This window comes from Bos indicus, chromosome X, assembly GCF_029378745.1.
Source record: "Bos indicus isolate NIAB-ARS_2022 breed Sahiwal x Tharparkar chromosome X, NIAB-ARS_B.indTharparkar_mat_pri_1.0, whole genome shotgun sequence".
Classification (NCBI taxonomy): Eukaryota; Metazoa; Chordata; class Mammalia; order Artiodactyla; family Bovidae; genus Bos; species Bos indicus.
In genome coordinates this window covers 2,455,860-2,473,764 of record NC_091789.1, presented here as the reverse complement: position 1 = coordinate 2,473,764, position 17,905 = coordinate 2,455,860, and the positions used below count along the sequence as shown (strand labels likewise).

General features: G+C 38.1%; 1 protein-coding gene across 1 annotated transcript in view; it reads right to left on the bottom strand.

Moving 5' to 3' along the window:
• WDR44 (WD repeat domain 44) overlaps positions 1-17,905 on the bottom strand; it is a 93,383-nt gene that overhangs the window by 49,740 nt on the left and 25,738 nt on the right. Inside the window, exons 2-3 of the mRNA XM_070784337.1 lie at positions 14,913-14,946; positions 7,698-7,772 (exon numbers count right to left, since the gene is read on the bottom strand). Coding sequence (XP_070640438.1) covers positions 7,698-7,772; positions 14,913-14,946 — 109 coding nt within the window. The remainder of the gene's footprint in view (positions 1-7,697; positions 7,773-14,912; positions 14,947-17,905) is intronic.

Genomic DNA, 17,905 nt, shown 5'->3' with positions numbered 1-17,905 from the left:
CTCTGCAAAGAGATGTCAGGAGCATCAACAGTTCAAATACCCAGCTCATCTTGCCTTTTTCCCCTTTTATGTCTTATCTATAGTTGAAAAATACAGGCAGGCGTTCTGTTACTTCTACCAATATTTAGAAGAAAATATATTTTCTACTCAGTCCTGTCATCATTAACACATTAAATCTCCCAGTCCACTCACTTATCTTTCTACCACAGAGCCATAAATGACTTCTGCTTTCTCAATTCTTTGGCTCCAGAAAATTAACAGAATGTCTCATGAAACTATCCTGATGTGATTTACTACAAATTTGTGCCAGGTTGAACTGGATAGTATGTCATTCAATAATATTCATCCTTGATTTTGCAGCATATTCTATATATGATTTTTTTGTCAATCTTCAAATTTTTATCCTAGATCTACCTTACTTTCACCAGAGAAATATTAACTAGACTCCATCTAATTTGTGAATTAGGTAGTTACTGAGCACTGAGTCCTTTAGCAGTAATGGAAGCCAGATTATAGTAGGTTCAAGAAGGAATAAGAGGTGAAGGGCATCACGGGTGGTCTAGTGGTTAGGAGCCTGCCTGCCAGTGCAGGGGATGCGGGGTTCAGTCCCTGTCCTGGGAGGATCCCATATGCCGTGGAGCAGGTGGGCCTGTGCAGTGCACCACAACTACTGAGCTCACATGCCACAGCCACTGAAGTCCATGCGCCCTAGAGGCTGTGCTCCACAACAAGAGAAGCAACCGCAATGCGCATATAATGAAGAGTAGTTCCCGATCATCACAACTAGAGAAAGCCAGTGTGCAGTGACAAAGATCCAGCACAACCAAAAACAAACAAATAAATCTTTTAAAAAAGAGGTACAGGGACAGCCAGTACAGTCTATGTTCTCAAAAAGCTTGGCTACACATGGAAGAGGGTTCAAGAAAGTGCTCCAGCATTTTTATAAGCTGAAGGGAATGTGCCAAAGGAAAGGAAGATAAGTTCTGGAAGAAGAGGGTCTGCTGTGTATTAGATCCAGTACACACATTTTCTATTCAATCTTTACACAGCTTTTGTGAGGTAACTAGATTATCTCCCTTCGACAAAAGCAGCCCCACCCATTAGCAGAAAATTGGATTAAAGATTTATTGAGCATGTCCCTGTCCATCAGAGCAAGACAGCCAGTCCCTCCCATCAGAAAGCTTGCACAACCCTCTTATGCTCATCCATCAGAAGGCAGATAGAAGAAGCAAAAACTACAATTTCACAGCCTCCAGAACAAAAACAATCACAGAAAGCTAACCAAAATGATCATGTGGATCATAGCCTTGTGTAATTCAATGAAGCTCTGGACCATGTAGTGCAGGACACCCAAGATGGATGAGTCATGGTGAAGAGTTCTGACAAACCGTGGTCCACTGGAAAAGGGGATGGCAAAGCAGTTCAGTATCCTTGCCTCGAGAACCCCATGAACGGTATGAAGAGGCAAAAAGATATGACACTGAAAGATGAGCCCCACATCATCAGCTCAGTGTCTAATATGCTACTGGATAAGAGTAGAGAAATAGCTCCAGAAAGAATAAAGAGGCTGAGCCAAAGCAGAAATGATGCCAGTTGTGGATGTGTGTTGTGGTGAAAGTTATAGATTGATGTTGTAAAGAACAATATTGCATGGGAATCTGGAATGTTAGGTCCATGAATCAAGGTAAATTAGACATGGTCAAGCAGGAGATGGTAAGAGTAAACATCAACATTTTAGGAATCAGTGAACTAAAATGGACAGGAATGGGAGAATTTAACTCAGATGACCATTATATCTACTACTGTGGGCAAAAATCCCTTAAAAGAAATGGTGTAGCCCTCATAGTCAACAGAAGAGTCCAAAATGCAGTACTTAGGTGCAATCTCAAAAATGACAGAATGATCTCTGTTTGTTTCCAAGGCAAATCATTCAACATGACAGTAAACCAAGCCTATGCCCCAACCACTAATGCTGAAGAAGCTGATGATGAACTGTTCTATGATGACCTATAAGACCTAGAAATAACACCAAAAAAAAAAAGATGTCCTTATCATCACAGGGGATAGGAATGCAAAAGTCAAGAGATACTTGGAGTAATAGTCAAGTTTGGCCTTGGAGTACAAAATGAAGCAGGGCAAAGGTTAACAGAGTTTGTCAAGCAAACACATTGGTCATAATGAACACCCTTTTCCAACAACACAAGAGATGACTCTATACATGGACATCACCAGATGGTCAATACTGAAATCAGACTGATTATATAATCTTTGCAGTCAAAGATGGAGAAGCTCTATAAGCAAAAATAAGACCTGGAGCTGACTGCGGCTCAGATCATGAGGTGCTTATTGCAAAATTCAGGCTCAAATTGAAGAAAGTAGGGAAAACCACTAAACCATTCAGGTATGACCTAAATCACATCCCTTATTATACAGTGGAAGTGACAAATAGACTCAAGGGATTAGATTTGGTAGACAGAGTGCCTGAAGAACTATGGATGGAGGTTAGTAACACTGTATAGTGAATGGTGACCAAAACCATCCCAAAGAAAAAGAAATGCAAGAAAATAAAAATGGTTGTCTGAGGAGGTCTTACAAATAGCTGAGAAAAGAAGGGAAGCAAAAGGCAAAGGAGAAAGAGAAAGATATAACCAACTGAATGCAGAGTTCTAGAGAACAGCAAGGAGAGATAACAAAGCCTTCTTAAGTGAACAATGCAAAGAAACAGAGGAAATCAACAGAATGGGAAAGACTAGAGTTCTCATCAAGAAAATTGGAGATACCAAGGGAACATTTCATGCAAAGATTGGCACAATAAAGGACAGAAACAGCAAGGACCTAACAGAACAAGAGACTGAGAAGAAGTGGCAATAATACACAGAAGAACTGTACAAAAAGGGTTTTAGTAACCCGTATAACTACAAAGGTGTCACTCACCTAGAGCCAGACATCCTGCAGTGTGAAGCCAAGTGGGGCTTAGGAAGCATCACTACGAACAAAGTTAGTGACTGTGATGGAATTCCAGCTGAGCTATTTCAAATCCTAAAAGATGATACTGTTAAAGTGTGGAACTCAACATGTCAGCAAATTTGGAAAACTCATCAATGGCCACAGGACTGGAAAAGGTGTTTTCATTCTAATCCCAAAGAAAGGCAATGCCAAAGAATGTTCAAACTACTGCACAATTGCACTCATTCCACATGTTAGCAAGGTAATGTTCAAAACCCTTAAACAGTATGTGAACCAAGAAATCTCAGATGTATAAGATGGATTTAGAAAAGGCAGAGGAACCAGAGATCCAACTGCCAACATCCACTGGATCATAGAAAAAGCAAGGGAATTCCACCCAGAAAAACATCTACTTCTGCTTCATTGACTGTGGTAAAGCCTTTGACTGTGTGGGTCACAGCAAACTGTGGAAAATTCTGAAGGAGATGGGAATACCAGATCACCTTACCTGACTCCTGAGAAACCTATATGCAGGCCAAGAAGCGACAGTTAGAACCAGACATGGAACAACAGACTGGTTCAAAATTTAGAAAGGAGTAGGACAAGGCTGTATATTGTCACTCTGCTTATTTAACTTATATGCAGAGTACATCATGTGAAATGACAGGCTGGATGAATCACAAGCTGCAGTCAAGACTGCAAGGAGAAATATCAAAAACCTCAGATATGCAGATGATACTACTCTAATGGCAGAAAGTGAAGTGGAACTAAAGAGCCTTTTGATGAAGGTGAAAGAGAGTGAAAAAGCTGGCTTAAAATACAACATCAAACACTAAGATCATGGCATCTGGTCCCATCACTTTATGGCAAATAGATGGGGGAAAAGTGGAAACAGTGGCAGATTTTATTTTCTTAGGCTCCAAAATCACAGTGGATGGTGACTGCAGCCATGAAATTAAAAGACACTTGCTCCTTGGAAGAAAAGCTATGATAGACCTAGACAGAGACTTCATTTTGCTGACAAAGTTCTACACAGTCAAAGCTATGGTTTTCCAGTAGTCATGTACAGATGTGAGAATTGGACCATTTATGGCTGACTGTAGAAGAATTGATGCTTTCAAACTGTGGTGTTGGAGATGACTCTGGAGAGTCCCTTGGACTGTTGGGAGATCAAACCAGTCAATCCTAAAGGAAATCAACCCTGAGCACTTATTGGAGGACTGATGCTGAAGCTGAAGCTCCAATACTTTGGTCACTTGATGTGAAGAGCCAACTCACTGGAAAAGACCCTGATGCTGAGAAAGATTGAGGGCAGGAAGAGAAGGGGGCAACAGATGAGACGGTTGAATGGCATCACTCAATGGACTCAATACACTCAATGGATATGAGTTTGAGCAAATTACAGGACATAGTGAAGGACAGTGAAGCCTGGTGTACTGCAGTTCATGGGGTCAAAAGAGATGCACATGACTCAGCAACTGCATAACAACCATACAAAAGCAGGAATCTGAGACAGAGGCATTAAGAATTTTGCCCAAGGTCCCACAGCTAGTAAACTACAAGGTCAAAACTGAAATCCAGGTTTTTCTCCAAAAGTCCAGTGTTCTTTATACCATTCTACTTTGGACAGGAAAAAAAAAGAATACTAAATTCTCAGGAATTACATGAAAAAGAGGTAAAAGATGAAAATTTGCAGTGAGGGAAATTCGAGATGACGGAAAGGAGTGAATTTAGGCTTCTTAGCCTCTGATGGGCTTCCCTGGTGGCTCAGCAGTAAATAATCTACCTGCAATGCAGGAGCCGCCGGTTCTATCCCCGGGTCGGGAAGATCCCCTGGAGCAGGGCATGGCAACCCACACCAGTATTCTTGCCTGGAGGATCCCCATGGACAGAGGAGCCTGGTCAGCTAAAGTGCATAGGGTCGCAAAGAGTCAGACATGACTGAAACAACTTAGCACAGCACAGCCTCTGACACTTACAAGCAATGGAAAGCAAGGTTATCTGCTAAAAGTGTGCAGACCCAAGTGGGCACCGCGAGATGAGGTGAATGTAAAGGTTTCAAATGATAACTATGCAAAGTGAAAAGGCCTACGCCATCAGAGGGGTTAAAAAAGGTTGAAAGTCTTAAGCCTTCCCTCAGCCCTTACCTGAAGACAATCTCTTCCTCTTCTGAACTCCTATCAGTCTTACTGTTCATTATAATATGAACTAGAATATAATAAATGCAGAGTAGTACATGAGCTAACTCTGTATAAAATATTTTCTCTACACCTGGAAAGCAAGGCCCATGTTTTCTACCTCTTGATATGCTCCCATAGCACCTATTTATAGTACCTAGCTCTGTTTTTTTTCCCCCTGGGTTTCAGGAGGCAGCAAACAGGGAATGAGCAAAAGAACAGTGAGAATCAAAACTTTGTTTCCTATCACCCTCCTGCTTCGAAAAACTCATTCCTTTCACAGCAACTATAAAATAAAAACCAGATGTTTTAGCATGACATAAGAGGCATTCCCATAATCTGGCCCTAAATTTGGTTTCTAGACTCATGGTCAAACATTCCACACATTCCTCATCTCCACGCCTTTGTTTATGCCTCTCCTCTTCCATCTCTGCCTGCCCAAATCTTATCCATCCATCAAGAACCAGTTCAGATGCTACTTCCTCCTTCCCCATTCCTATCCTCAAGCAGAAAGTAAAGTCTCTCTTGTTTTCCTGTAATAGTTTGAGAGTTTATTTGAAAACTTATTACATTCAGTTTTGTGTTCATCTAATTTATTCTACTAAAATGTAAGTTACTGAGGACAGGGATTGTGTCCTGATCCAGCACATAACTCCATACCCTGTATCATTAATGTTGGACACTTAATTTACCTGAATGGCCTAGAACTTAAAAACTAATACCTAGAGTCTTAAGACTCACTCTATATAGCCCTGTGTGCATGCATCATCAGTCAGTTGTGTCTGACTCTTCACAACCCCATGGACTGTAGCCTGCCAGGTTCCTCTGTTCATGGAACTCTCCAGGTAAGAATTATTGGAGCGGTTGCTATTTCTTCCTCCAGGGGATCTTCCCAACTCAGGAATCAAACCCACATCTCCTGCATTGGCAGGCAGATTCTTTACTACTGAACCAACTGGGAAGCCCTATTGCCCCATAGTGTTTACTATTTTTTCAGCTTCTAAACTCTCCTTAAAACGCCACTTTTGAGGGTGGTGGTAGTGGTTTAGTTGCTAAGCTGTGTCAGACTCTTGTGACCCCATGGACTGTAGCTTTTGAGGGTGGGGGGCTACTAACTATACTTAGTTATAGTCACTCAGTCGTGTTGTGTCTGACTCTTTGCAATCTCATGGACTGTAGCCCACCAGACTCCTCTGCGCATGGGGATTCTCCATGCAAGAATACTGGGGTGGGTTGCCATTTCCTTCTCCAGGGGATCTTCCAAACTCAGGAATCAAACTTGTATCTCCTGCACTGGCAGGCAGATTTTTTACCACGGAGCCACCTGGAAAGCCCTATTGTCCCCATAGTATTCACTATTTTTTTCAGCTTTTAAACTCTCCTTAAAAAGTCACTTTTGGGGGTGGGGGGCTACTAACTATACTTAGTTATAGTCACTCAGTTGTGTTGTATCTGACTCTTTGCAACTCCATGAACTGTAGCCCACCAGGCTTCCCTGTCCATGGAATTCTCCAGGCAAGAATACTGGAGTTGGTTGCCCTACCCTGCTCCAGGAGATCGTCCCGATCCAGGGATCGAACCCAGGTCTCCTGCACTGCAGGCAGATTCTTTACTGCTGAGCCACCAGGGAAGCCCAAAGGAAAATGTAGGATCAATATTAAAATTTGTAGTCCATTAATTTTCTAAAGTCCATAAGGGTGCAACAATGAATCTTTAGGGGTGGTGATTGTGCCTAGTACCATTCCCCTAGACATTTGGTGATGTCTGGAGACATTTTTGGTTGCCAAGATGGGGTAGGGGTGGGTGGGGGTTGGGATCTGACATCCAATGAGTCAAAGCCAGGAATGCTGCTAAACATTCCTAATATGTACAGAACAGTCTCCCTTTCCCTCCACAACAAACAATTATTCATCCCAAAGTGCTGCTGTTGAGAAACTCTGGGGTAGATGTGTCATCTCATTGGTCTCTGGAAATCCACTGGCTAGAACAGTGCCTGGGGCACAGAAAACACTCAAAACTTATATAAATGAATGAACACACACCATTCTTTCTCCTTGGTCTTTATCCCAATACTGTTAACAACCCATTGTCAACATTTTTATCTTATGCTCAGTCTCTTTTAGTAAATCAACCTCTGAAGGTTCATATCATCAATTCCTTAAAAAGTATCAAATGTACTACTAAAGTAATGACTTCTTGTAACCTCTAACTCCTCAAGACATTAGGAGTTAAAAGCTGCACTAAGCTTTTCAATACCTTTACCTCTTGTTACGAACCTCAAGAGTAGCTATGGCTTACTCTAACAAAAATACAAGTATGAAAAACAAAAATACATTATAAAACATTTTTCAAAATACTGATTCAAAGATAAATTACCAATTAGTTGGATTACAAAATGACTTCTAAAAAGTATAATGTGCTTTAAATCAAATTCAACAGATTCAAGGAACATTTACTGAACATCCAGCATGTACAGGGTACTATGCTAAAATAATATAAAAAAAATTTCCACTTTAAATATACCATATAAATATGACATCTGCTAAATTAATACTGACATTTTATCTTACCAACCTTTTTAGATACATCTTGTTTCAGTTCTTGTACAGTGGACTCATTTCCAACTTTGTATGCAGAGTTCTCTGTTTCCTATTTTCAAAAGAAAAGAACAAACCAAATGATGACATCTCTTTTTAAAACTCTGTTTAAAATAGGTACAAATTAGAAATTATAGCATTAATAAATCAACAGCCCATAAAGGGCTTAGACGTTTGGGTATAGATTCCCAGAGATTTTATGCCAATTGGGACAATTTAATTTTCATAAGAAGGTTACCAATCAGCAATTTTCTATTTTTCTACTATAATAGGCTATTTTCTTTTAAAGTGTACCTAACTTTTTAACATTAAAAAACTGTACAGGAATATAAGAACTACTAAGTACTTTTGCAGGTCAAAAAGGTTACGAATTTAAGCAAAGGGTTGAATCAGAATTGTTATTTTTCCCAAAGTATTGCTCCAAAAATATGGAAAATGTGGCAAACCATATTCAGAGAGTTGTTTTCTTGGAAACTCTATATGCTTCAGATAAAAGGAATCAAAAGTTAACTGGTATTAAATGAAGTTCCCAAAACAGTAACAGATGAAGAAAATTAAACCCACCAAAAATACATATATATCTACGTATACATTCATATACACATACGTACATATATATATATATTTGGGAGGTTAAAGAAGGTAGAAATGGATCCTGCATTTCTGCTGGAAAAAATTTGGGTAAAATAAGACAATCATACATTTGCAAATCGTAACACAGTATTCTTTTCCATCTTAAATTTTCTTTACATTTATAGAAGTGCAGGAATTTAAATGCTACTACTGACACTGAGAAAAAAAATTTCATAATTCTTGGTGTCCATCACAGAGTTTGTCAGAAAGTCACTATATAACCATTTTTAACTGACCTAAGTTATATAAGGATATACGTACATATTAAGGTAGCAATTACACAAATATCAGGATAGGCTCCGATAATCTCTCTACTCCAGAGATTATTATATTGCTAAAGATTTAATGTGCTAGATATATTTCTGTAGGACTGTGGGACTTCCAATATCTTCAAGCTGAAAACTTGTTTCATTGAATTTCTCCCAGCATTTCGGAAATACTACCAATCTTATATAGATTATTCAAGAGAAAAGTTGTTTCAGGGGATTTGAAGTATTAGATAAAATCTAAACTCTACCATAGTCTATGAGCACCTAATATGATTTGGCTCCTGCCTGCATTTTTCACATTCAACATTCAGAAAACTATGATCATGGCATCTGGTCCCATCACTTCATGGCAAATAGATGGGGAAACAGTGACAGACTTTATTTTGGGGGGGCTCCAAAATCCCTGCAGATGGTGACTGCAGCCATGAAATTAAAAGACACTTGCTCCTTGGAAGAAAAGTTATGACCAACCTAGACAGCATATTAAAAAGCAGAGACACTACTTTGCCAACAAAGGTCCATCTAGTCAAAGCTTTGGTTTTTCCAGTAGTGATGTATGGATGGCTTCCCTGGTGGCTCACCTGGTAAAGAATCCATCTGCAATGTGGGAGCCTTGGGTTCAATCCCTGGGTTAGGAAAGGTCCCCTAGAGAAAGGAACGGCTGCCCACCCCAGTATTCTGGCCTGGAGAATTTCATGGACTATTCCATGAGATCACAAAGAGTCGGACACAGCTGAGTGACTTTCACTTTCATGTACGGATGTGAGAGTTGGACTGTGAAGAAAGCTGAGCACCGAAGAATTGATGCTTTTGAACTGTGGTGTTGGAGAAGACTCTTGAGAGTCCCTTAGACTGCAAGGAGATCCAACCAGTCCATCCTAAAGGAAATCAGTCCTGAACATTCATTGGAAGGACTGATGCTGAAGCTGAAACTCCAATACTTTGGCCACCTGATGAGAAGAACTAACTCATCTGAAAAGACCCTGATGCTGGGAAAGATTGAAGGAGGGAGGAGAAGGGGATGACAGAGGATGAGATGGTTGGATGACATCACCGACTCGATGGACATGAGTTTGAATAAGCTCCAGGAGTTGGTGATGGACAGGGAAGCCTGGCGTACTGCAGTCCATGGGGTCGTAAAGAGTAGGACAAGACTGAGTGACTGAATTGAACTGAACTGCATCTTTCACACCTATATTGATCACCTCCCTTTCCCATCATAATCCCAGAATTATACTTTGGCCAACTGGATGGTTCCTTACCATCCTTAGTGTTATAGCTCAAGCGTTATTATATTAGAAAAGTCTTCACTGACTACTTTAAAATAGCCATGGTGACAAGATGAGAGCTAATTCTTAAAAGCTGATGATCGTTAAGAACAGTTCATGCGTATTAGAGAAACACCTTCAACTGTCCTACAAATTAACTGCATGCATGCATGTGTGCCAAGTCCCTTCAGTTGTGTCTGACTCTTTGTGACCCCCTGGACTGTAGTCAGTCAGGCTCCTCTGTCCATGGGATTCCCCAGGCAAGAACACTGGAGTGGGTTGCCATGTCCTCCTCCAATTACCTTCTAATAACTGTTCATTATTAGTAGGGAAATCAGAAGCACTGTACTACCTTAATTCCACAGATATTTTCCCTAAGTTAACCTAGGAAAAATATATACCAATAATTCCTGTACCTCAATTTAATTTGATTTAATTAAGTACTTACAAAGATCAGAGACCAAAACTGCCAAGAAGTGATTAGGCTTCTATTTTATTTGGCTTTAAAAAAACTCTCTTAGACTTTGAACTTTTGAAAGATATCAACTCCTACAAGGTAAACAACTGCTAAGTCCTAGTTTTAAGGAGTGATACTGTATCTACCAGATGATCTGATCTCTAAAGAGGTTAACTAGATTTCTTAGTAAAATCTGATTTAGTATATAGTCATCTATGATTCTCTCCTTAGTAAGGTCTAATGTCCAGGCCCTTCCCCCAGCACTTCAATCAGGCTGATGACAAAGCAATGGAAGCCAAGCATGTGCCTGTAGACAACCAACATCAACTTAGCTAGACTTGAGACAGTCCTCAGTTATTACCTTCTTTTGGAGATGGGCTGCCCCATTACAAAAGCACAGTACCAACTAAATCCCGGTTCCCACCATCAGGCCATTTCTCTAACTCCTACCTATCAGAACCTGAGAAACATGCTTTCTTAAAAGGTATGGTTTTTCTATTCAATTTCCAGCATTCACACCATTGTTTCCCTCCATTTATATTGGATATTAAAGAGCCATTTGTACCCTCCTAGTATTCAGTTGTAAGATTTGAGCTTTTTAATTTTAAAAAGCTCACCACCAAAGGACCTAGTTTCACAAACCATTTGTACAAAGGTGATCTATACTCAAAGAAATCTTCATTATTATCTACTAAAGAACATTAAGCTAAAAATGTTAGTTACTAAAAAATTCAGGTCACTTCTGTTTTAGTAGTGAGGAAGGGGAAGTTATTAACTGTGACTAAAGTGAAATTTTAAAAAATGCTTGAGAGATGAGCTCGCCATTCTTTTTTCAGAGGAGAGAAAAAAAAAAAAAAAACAACTCAGGAAACTCAAATAGTTGTCATATGCATCCATACATTCCTATCAACCCCATCTCTCCATCAGACTCTTTTGCTTTAAAATTTTAAAGCCCAGATTTAAAAAAAAATGTTATTTATTTTTAATTGGAGGATAATTGCTTTATAATGTTGTGTTGGTCTCTGCCATACATCAACATGAATCAGCCATAGGTATACATATGTCCCCTCCCTCTTGAACCTTCCTCTCCACCTCACCCCTCTAGGTTGTCACAGAGCACCAGTTTGAGCTTCCTGAGTCAAACAGCAAACCCCCACTGGCTATCTATTTCACACACTACTCTTTCAGTTCTTCCCACCCTCTCCTTCCCCCTCCGTGTCCACAAGTCTGTTCTCTATGTCTGCGTCTCCACTGCTGCCCTGCAAGTAGGCTCATTAGTAACATCTTTCTAGATTCCACATACATGCCTTAATGTACAATATTTGTTCTTCTCTTTCTGAATTCCTTCACTCTGTATAAATAGGCTCTAGGTTTATCCAACTCATTAGAACTGACTCAAATGTGTTCCTTTTTATGGCTGAGGAATATTCCATTATATATATATATATATATATATATATGTACCACAGCTTATCTATTCATATGTCGATGGATATCTAGGTTGCTTCCATGTCCTAGCTATTGTAAATAGAGATGTAGTGAACACTGGGATACATATGTCTTTTTCAATTATGATTTTCTCAGGGTATATGCCCAGTAGTGGGATTGTTGGGTCATAAGGCAGTTTTATTCCTAGTTTTCGAAGGAATCTCCATACTGTCTTTCATAGTGTAAAGGCCATATTTCTTAACCTGACGTTCAAGACTCATGGAAATATGGCCCCAATTTATTTTTCCAACATTCCACCACTGAAATGTTTACATTGGTCACACCAGTCTTTCAACACTCCCATCAAATTCTCTCCTTTGTATACTATTTAGTTCATACTATTCAGTTCAGTTCAGTCACTCAGTCGTGTCCGACACTTTGTGACCCCATGAATTGCAGCACGCCAAGCCTCCCTGTCTGTCACCAACTCTCGGAGTTCACTCAAACTCACGTCCATCAAGTCGATGATGCCATCCAGCCATCTCATCCTCTGTCGTCCCCTTTTCCTCCTGCCCCCAATCCCTCCCAGCATCAGAGTCTTTTCCAATGAGTCAACTCTTCATATGAGGTGGCCAAAGTACTGGAGTTTCAGCTTTAGCATCATTCCTTCCAAAGAACACCCAGGACTGATCTCCTTTAGAATGGACTGGTTGGATCTCCTTGCAGTCCAAGGGACTCTCAAGAGTCTTCTCCAACACCACAGTTCAAAAGCATCAATTCTTCGGCACTCAGCTTTTTTCACAGTCCAACTCTCACATCCATAAAAACCACTGGAAAAACCATAGCCTTGACTAGACGGACCTTTGTTGGCAAAGTTATGTCTCTGCTTTTGAATATGCTATCTAGGTTGGTCATACTTTCCTTCCAAGGAGTAAGCGTCTTTTAATTTCATGGCTGCGCCTAACATATAATGCTTTCCCATTTTTTCTCTATCTACCTATGTAAATATCTCCCAATTTTCAAAGCCTAACACAAGTTCTAACTCCTCCCAAAAACTTTTCTCTGCTATTCCAGGTAACACTGCCCTCACCATTGCTCTACCTTCCCATTCCTCCTCCAAACTCCTTGTAGTACTTAAGATCTATTCCAGTCTACAAATATCAATACCTCATCTATTATCCCTTCTTATATATAGCTCTCTTCTGTGAGCTTGTAAGTCATCAAAAGCCGGGACTATATCAAACTTTTCTTTAGATTGCTTAAGATATCAACAGATATGCTGTTATACACAATAAGCACTCAATAACCCATGTACATCCACATCATAGAATATTACTTAACAACAAAAAGGAATAAACCATTGATACAGGCAACAACTTGGATGGATCAACTGAGCCAATCTCAAAAGGTAACATACTATATGATTCAATTTTTAGGACATTCTCAAATGACAAAATTATAGAGATGGAAAACAGATTAGTGGCTATCTGGGATTAGGGATGATTGTGGGGGAGGTGGTGGGTATGACTTTATAAAGGAAGATCTCTGTGGTGATAAAATCTCATTTGATTGTGGTAGTGGTTACACAAATATACACAAGTAATAAACTGACACAGAACTATATACTTATACATCAGTATAAATTCTTGGTTTTGATATTATACTATAATTAAGACATAACCATTGGGAAAAATAGGTGAAGGATAAAAAGGACTTCTCTGTACTATCTTTGCAGCTTTCTGTGACTCCATAATTATTTCAATATAAAAAGTAAAAAAAAGAAACAAATATCTAACTTCATCTTTATTTACTAAATATGTACATTTTCTACCTAATTTTATTCAAGCTAAGGACAATCTATAATTACTGAGATAAAATAAATTCCCCAAACCTATTTGTGATAACCTAAAAATATCTTAAGATCTAAGTGGCTTTTAAAATCTACAAGCATAATCAGCAACAGTCTGTGGATAGGGGACTGGGAGGTGGAGGGTGAGGAATGGGAGGAAAGCTACAATTTCAACCATCTTCTTTTTGCACTGAGTGAACTTTAACCATGTCCATGTATCATTTTTTAAATGGTTTTATTAAATAGCTAATATAAAAGGATTTTTATAACATATAATGACTAAAGAATTATGATATAACCTTTTTTAAGTACTCAGGTTAATAAAAAGAAGTCTTATTATTAGCTTTCAAGTCTCCTGTATATCCTTCTCCATTTCCATTACATTCTTTCCCCCCTCAGAGATGACTGATATCCTAAACTTTGTGTTTATCATTCCTTGCTGTTCTTTAATTTTATTCTGCTTGTATCTCTAAACAATATATGCTTTAGTTTTGCATGTTTTGAGCTGAATATAAATGGAATCTTACTGCACATATTTTTCTGTGACTTGTTTCCCCCCTACCTCGACACCATGGTGCTGAAATTCATCCATGTTATTGTATATAACTAATTCATTCATAACCACTGTACAGAATATTCCATATGAATATCCCATAATTTATCAAAGATATCAGTATCCAATGTATATAAATAGAAGGTAGAGACACTGGAACTGAAAAAAAATTATAGCATGTTTGAGATTATACATACATATGTACAGACATACACACGAACACTACCATATACAAACATACACATACAGTATATATTCTATTTGATGTAAATAGTTCTGTTTGGTGATATTCTTGTATTTAAAATGGTTCTCATTGGCATAATTTCTCAGTATCAAATTTCTTTGCTTGAATATAAGGCTAGGATTGATTTTTATATGAGGTTATGATACCAAATACATGTGCCCATAATAAACATACTAGTGTTTTGGTTACTTTATAAAATATACACACGCACAAATACAAGTGTTCCTTTATTCTAAAAATTATAAACCAAATAAAAATGGGTAGAAATCTACAAAAGACTTACAGTCCCTTCCTTATAGTACAGTATTTAACTAGGTATTTCTAGAATACTTAATCACACCTCAAGTAAGATACAATGATAATATTACTTAGCAAAAAATAATAGAAAGCAAAAGCAAAAAATGAGGAATTACATAAAAAAGAGAAAAATGAATGAAAAGTGTATGCGATTTGTAGAAATACACTTATGACTTTCACAAAGCACAACTTACCTTTAATGCTGAAATCCCAACTTTTCCTGGATACCTGTTCAGAAATAAAAGCAAGAAGGTGTTGAATAGTGGCTATGAGAAGGGAAATCCTTCTACACACTCATTAAAGGCAAGTCCATATTTTTAAAAACATTTATATATTTTGTCAATTAGAAAACTCTTCTATACATACAGAAGATGTAGAAAACATAAAAAAGTAAAGAAGAAAATTAAAGTGACCCATAGTCTTACCACCAAGAGATCTGAGTTTGTATCTTTTGTCTTCCTAGACATATAACACTATAATTAGCATTAATATGAATATAATTTTGTACTCTTCCACAAATTTCTTTAGAAGTGGAAATGCAGCTCAAAAGTATACAGGCTTTTCAGTGTTTGGAGAAACTCTCAAATTGCTCTCTAGAACAGTTGTGCCAATTTACTCTCCCATTACTCTTCATCTCTGTTTCTTAATAACCTTGACAAAAATGAGTGCTATTTTAAAATATTTAGAAAATTCAATAGGCAAAAGTATTCACTGCTGTCTTAATTTGTGCTTCTTCAATTTATAGTGACGTGAAGTGAAGTGAAAGTCACTCAGTTATGTCCTATTCTTTGCGACCCCATGGACTATACAGCCCATGGAATTCTCCAGGCCAGAATACTGGAGTGGGTAGCCTTTCCCTTCTCCAGGGGATCTTTCCAACCCAGGGATCAAACCCAGGTTTCCCGCATTGCAGGCGGATTCTTTACCAGCTGAGCCACAAAGGGAAGCCCAATGGATGAAGTTTCATATGCATTAGACATTTATGTTACTTTTAAAGAGAGAACACCCATTTTTGTTCATAGCTCTTTTTTGGTTTGTTTTTTACTACAACAAAACTCTATTCTTAAATACAGGCTACTTTAGATATGATAATTTTAAAAAGTAACTTTTCACCGATTATTTTCACCCCCCATATTTTTCTTCAAATAGGAACAATTTGATACCTGCTTCAAAACATGAAAGAGTGACATACCCTTACAGCTGCTTATTATATTTCAGGGTTATACACTAAGAAGCTTTTAAATCATAAATATTAATAAGCCATTTCTAAATTTTTTAAATGCAGCAATCACAGATGATACAATTTTATGTAGAAAGGTGCCTTCAAGATCTATCTAGCCATAGAGCCTCTTTTTATAGGTAAAGAAACTGAGGAACTAAGAGACTAAATGGCTTTCCCCAATGTCACATATTTAGTTAGGGGCAGAATCAAGAGAAGCATCAAGTCCTACTACCAAGCTTCTCATGTGCCAAATTGAGTAATCTTTGACCTCTAATCAAAAGTGTGATTAAAAAGTTACTTTTGCCACTCAATAGAAAATCAACCCCTTTATTCAATGAACATTTATGAAACACTTACTATCTATCAGAGACTAAGGGTAGGAAAATGATTAAGACACAATCCTAGTTTAGGGGTTTTTTAAAGCTTGTTTAAAAAAAAGAAGGTAGCTGTATAAAAAAATAGTGCCTGCCCACTTAATTGCAGAGCCTGACAATATAATTTCATCTTAATAAAGGATAATTTCCAGGAACAAAAATTTTTTTATCCCCAATTACCTGTTTTCCCTGGCAAACATATACTGCTCAGTAACAAAATCCTGTTTATCCAGAGGTGATTAGGACCAAGGCTATTCCAATTTTTAAATAAGGAATCAAGATTCTACACAAAGAATGTGCAAAATAAGACAAGTGCAATCAAATCAGTAACAAAAGGTTAAAAAGCAAAAACAAAAAACCTTGAAGAGGCTCAAATTCCCATGTAGCACATATTCTGAACTCCAACCAAGAAGAAAATCACCTACCACAGAGGTACAGAGACAAGAGGAAGTAAGATTTTTTCAAAAAACTTAAGCCCCATATGAGGTAGAGAAGGAAAGAAAAAGAAAATCTGCCTTCCTCATAACTTCCACTTTGAGAAATCTGATCAGGTTTTTTAGCTGTCAAAAAAAAAAAAAAAAAACAAAAACAAACACAAACAGAATAGGGCACCACAGTTTTCTCTCTTGTATGTAACTGGTTTCATAAAGAGCTCTAAGTTATAGATCAGTTGTTGACATACAAGGAAACAGTTCTGATTGGTTCTGGTGGAGCTTTACATATAACTACATACAAAGTATAAAAAGTAATTTATTACTTCCTTTTGAAAGCCAAGGGAATGTAGTGAAAAGAACATGTGCAGATAGATGTTGCTTGAATATTGTTTCTGCCGTTTACCTTATGTGTGATCTTGATCAATTCATTTAATTTCTCCAGGCCTCAATCTCCTCCTTTGGAAAAGGGGTAAAACCATCTACACTTCATAGGATTCAGTGAGAGAGCACATGGGGCACACACAATAAGCTGTAGTTTCTTTCCTCAGCAGCTTTGAATTGCTCCATTGAAACTCACAAATAATGAGTGTCACCAAGTTTCTCCAAGGGACTTTGGCAGTCTGTCAGTAGTGAGCAGCCTGAGACCAATTTCTGGATACAGAAAAGACACCCTACAGCCCATAAAGCTCCAGCCTATTTAACAACAGGGAACATGAAAAACACCAGATTATACTGAGCTGGGGATTAAATGGGATCCTGCTTGCATTTTGTGATGTCATTAAACAAAAAACTAATAAGAAAAGCCACTCATGTTTGAAACATAATGTAAATATTAAAAGGTTGCTAAGGTTTTGGTAGGTAGTAAAATACTTTGTAGCTTCTTCCAGTCTGATTAAGCCTGAGTTTGTCTTTAACAGGTAGTCTGTAAAACCAGATTTTTTTGTGATAAATTTTTTCATCCATTTATTAGCACCTAGTAAAACCTGAAAGCATATTTATAATTTGCAAAGTTAGTTAAAATGATTTGTATCATGTGCCAAAATGTGGAAACAACAATTCATTTCACCATAAGAAACAGTAAATCATTATTTAGTATTCCCACATGAAAAATTCTTAATAGGGGCCTTGTAATAACAATTATACAATGCCCATCAGTT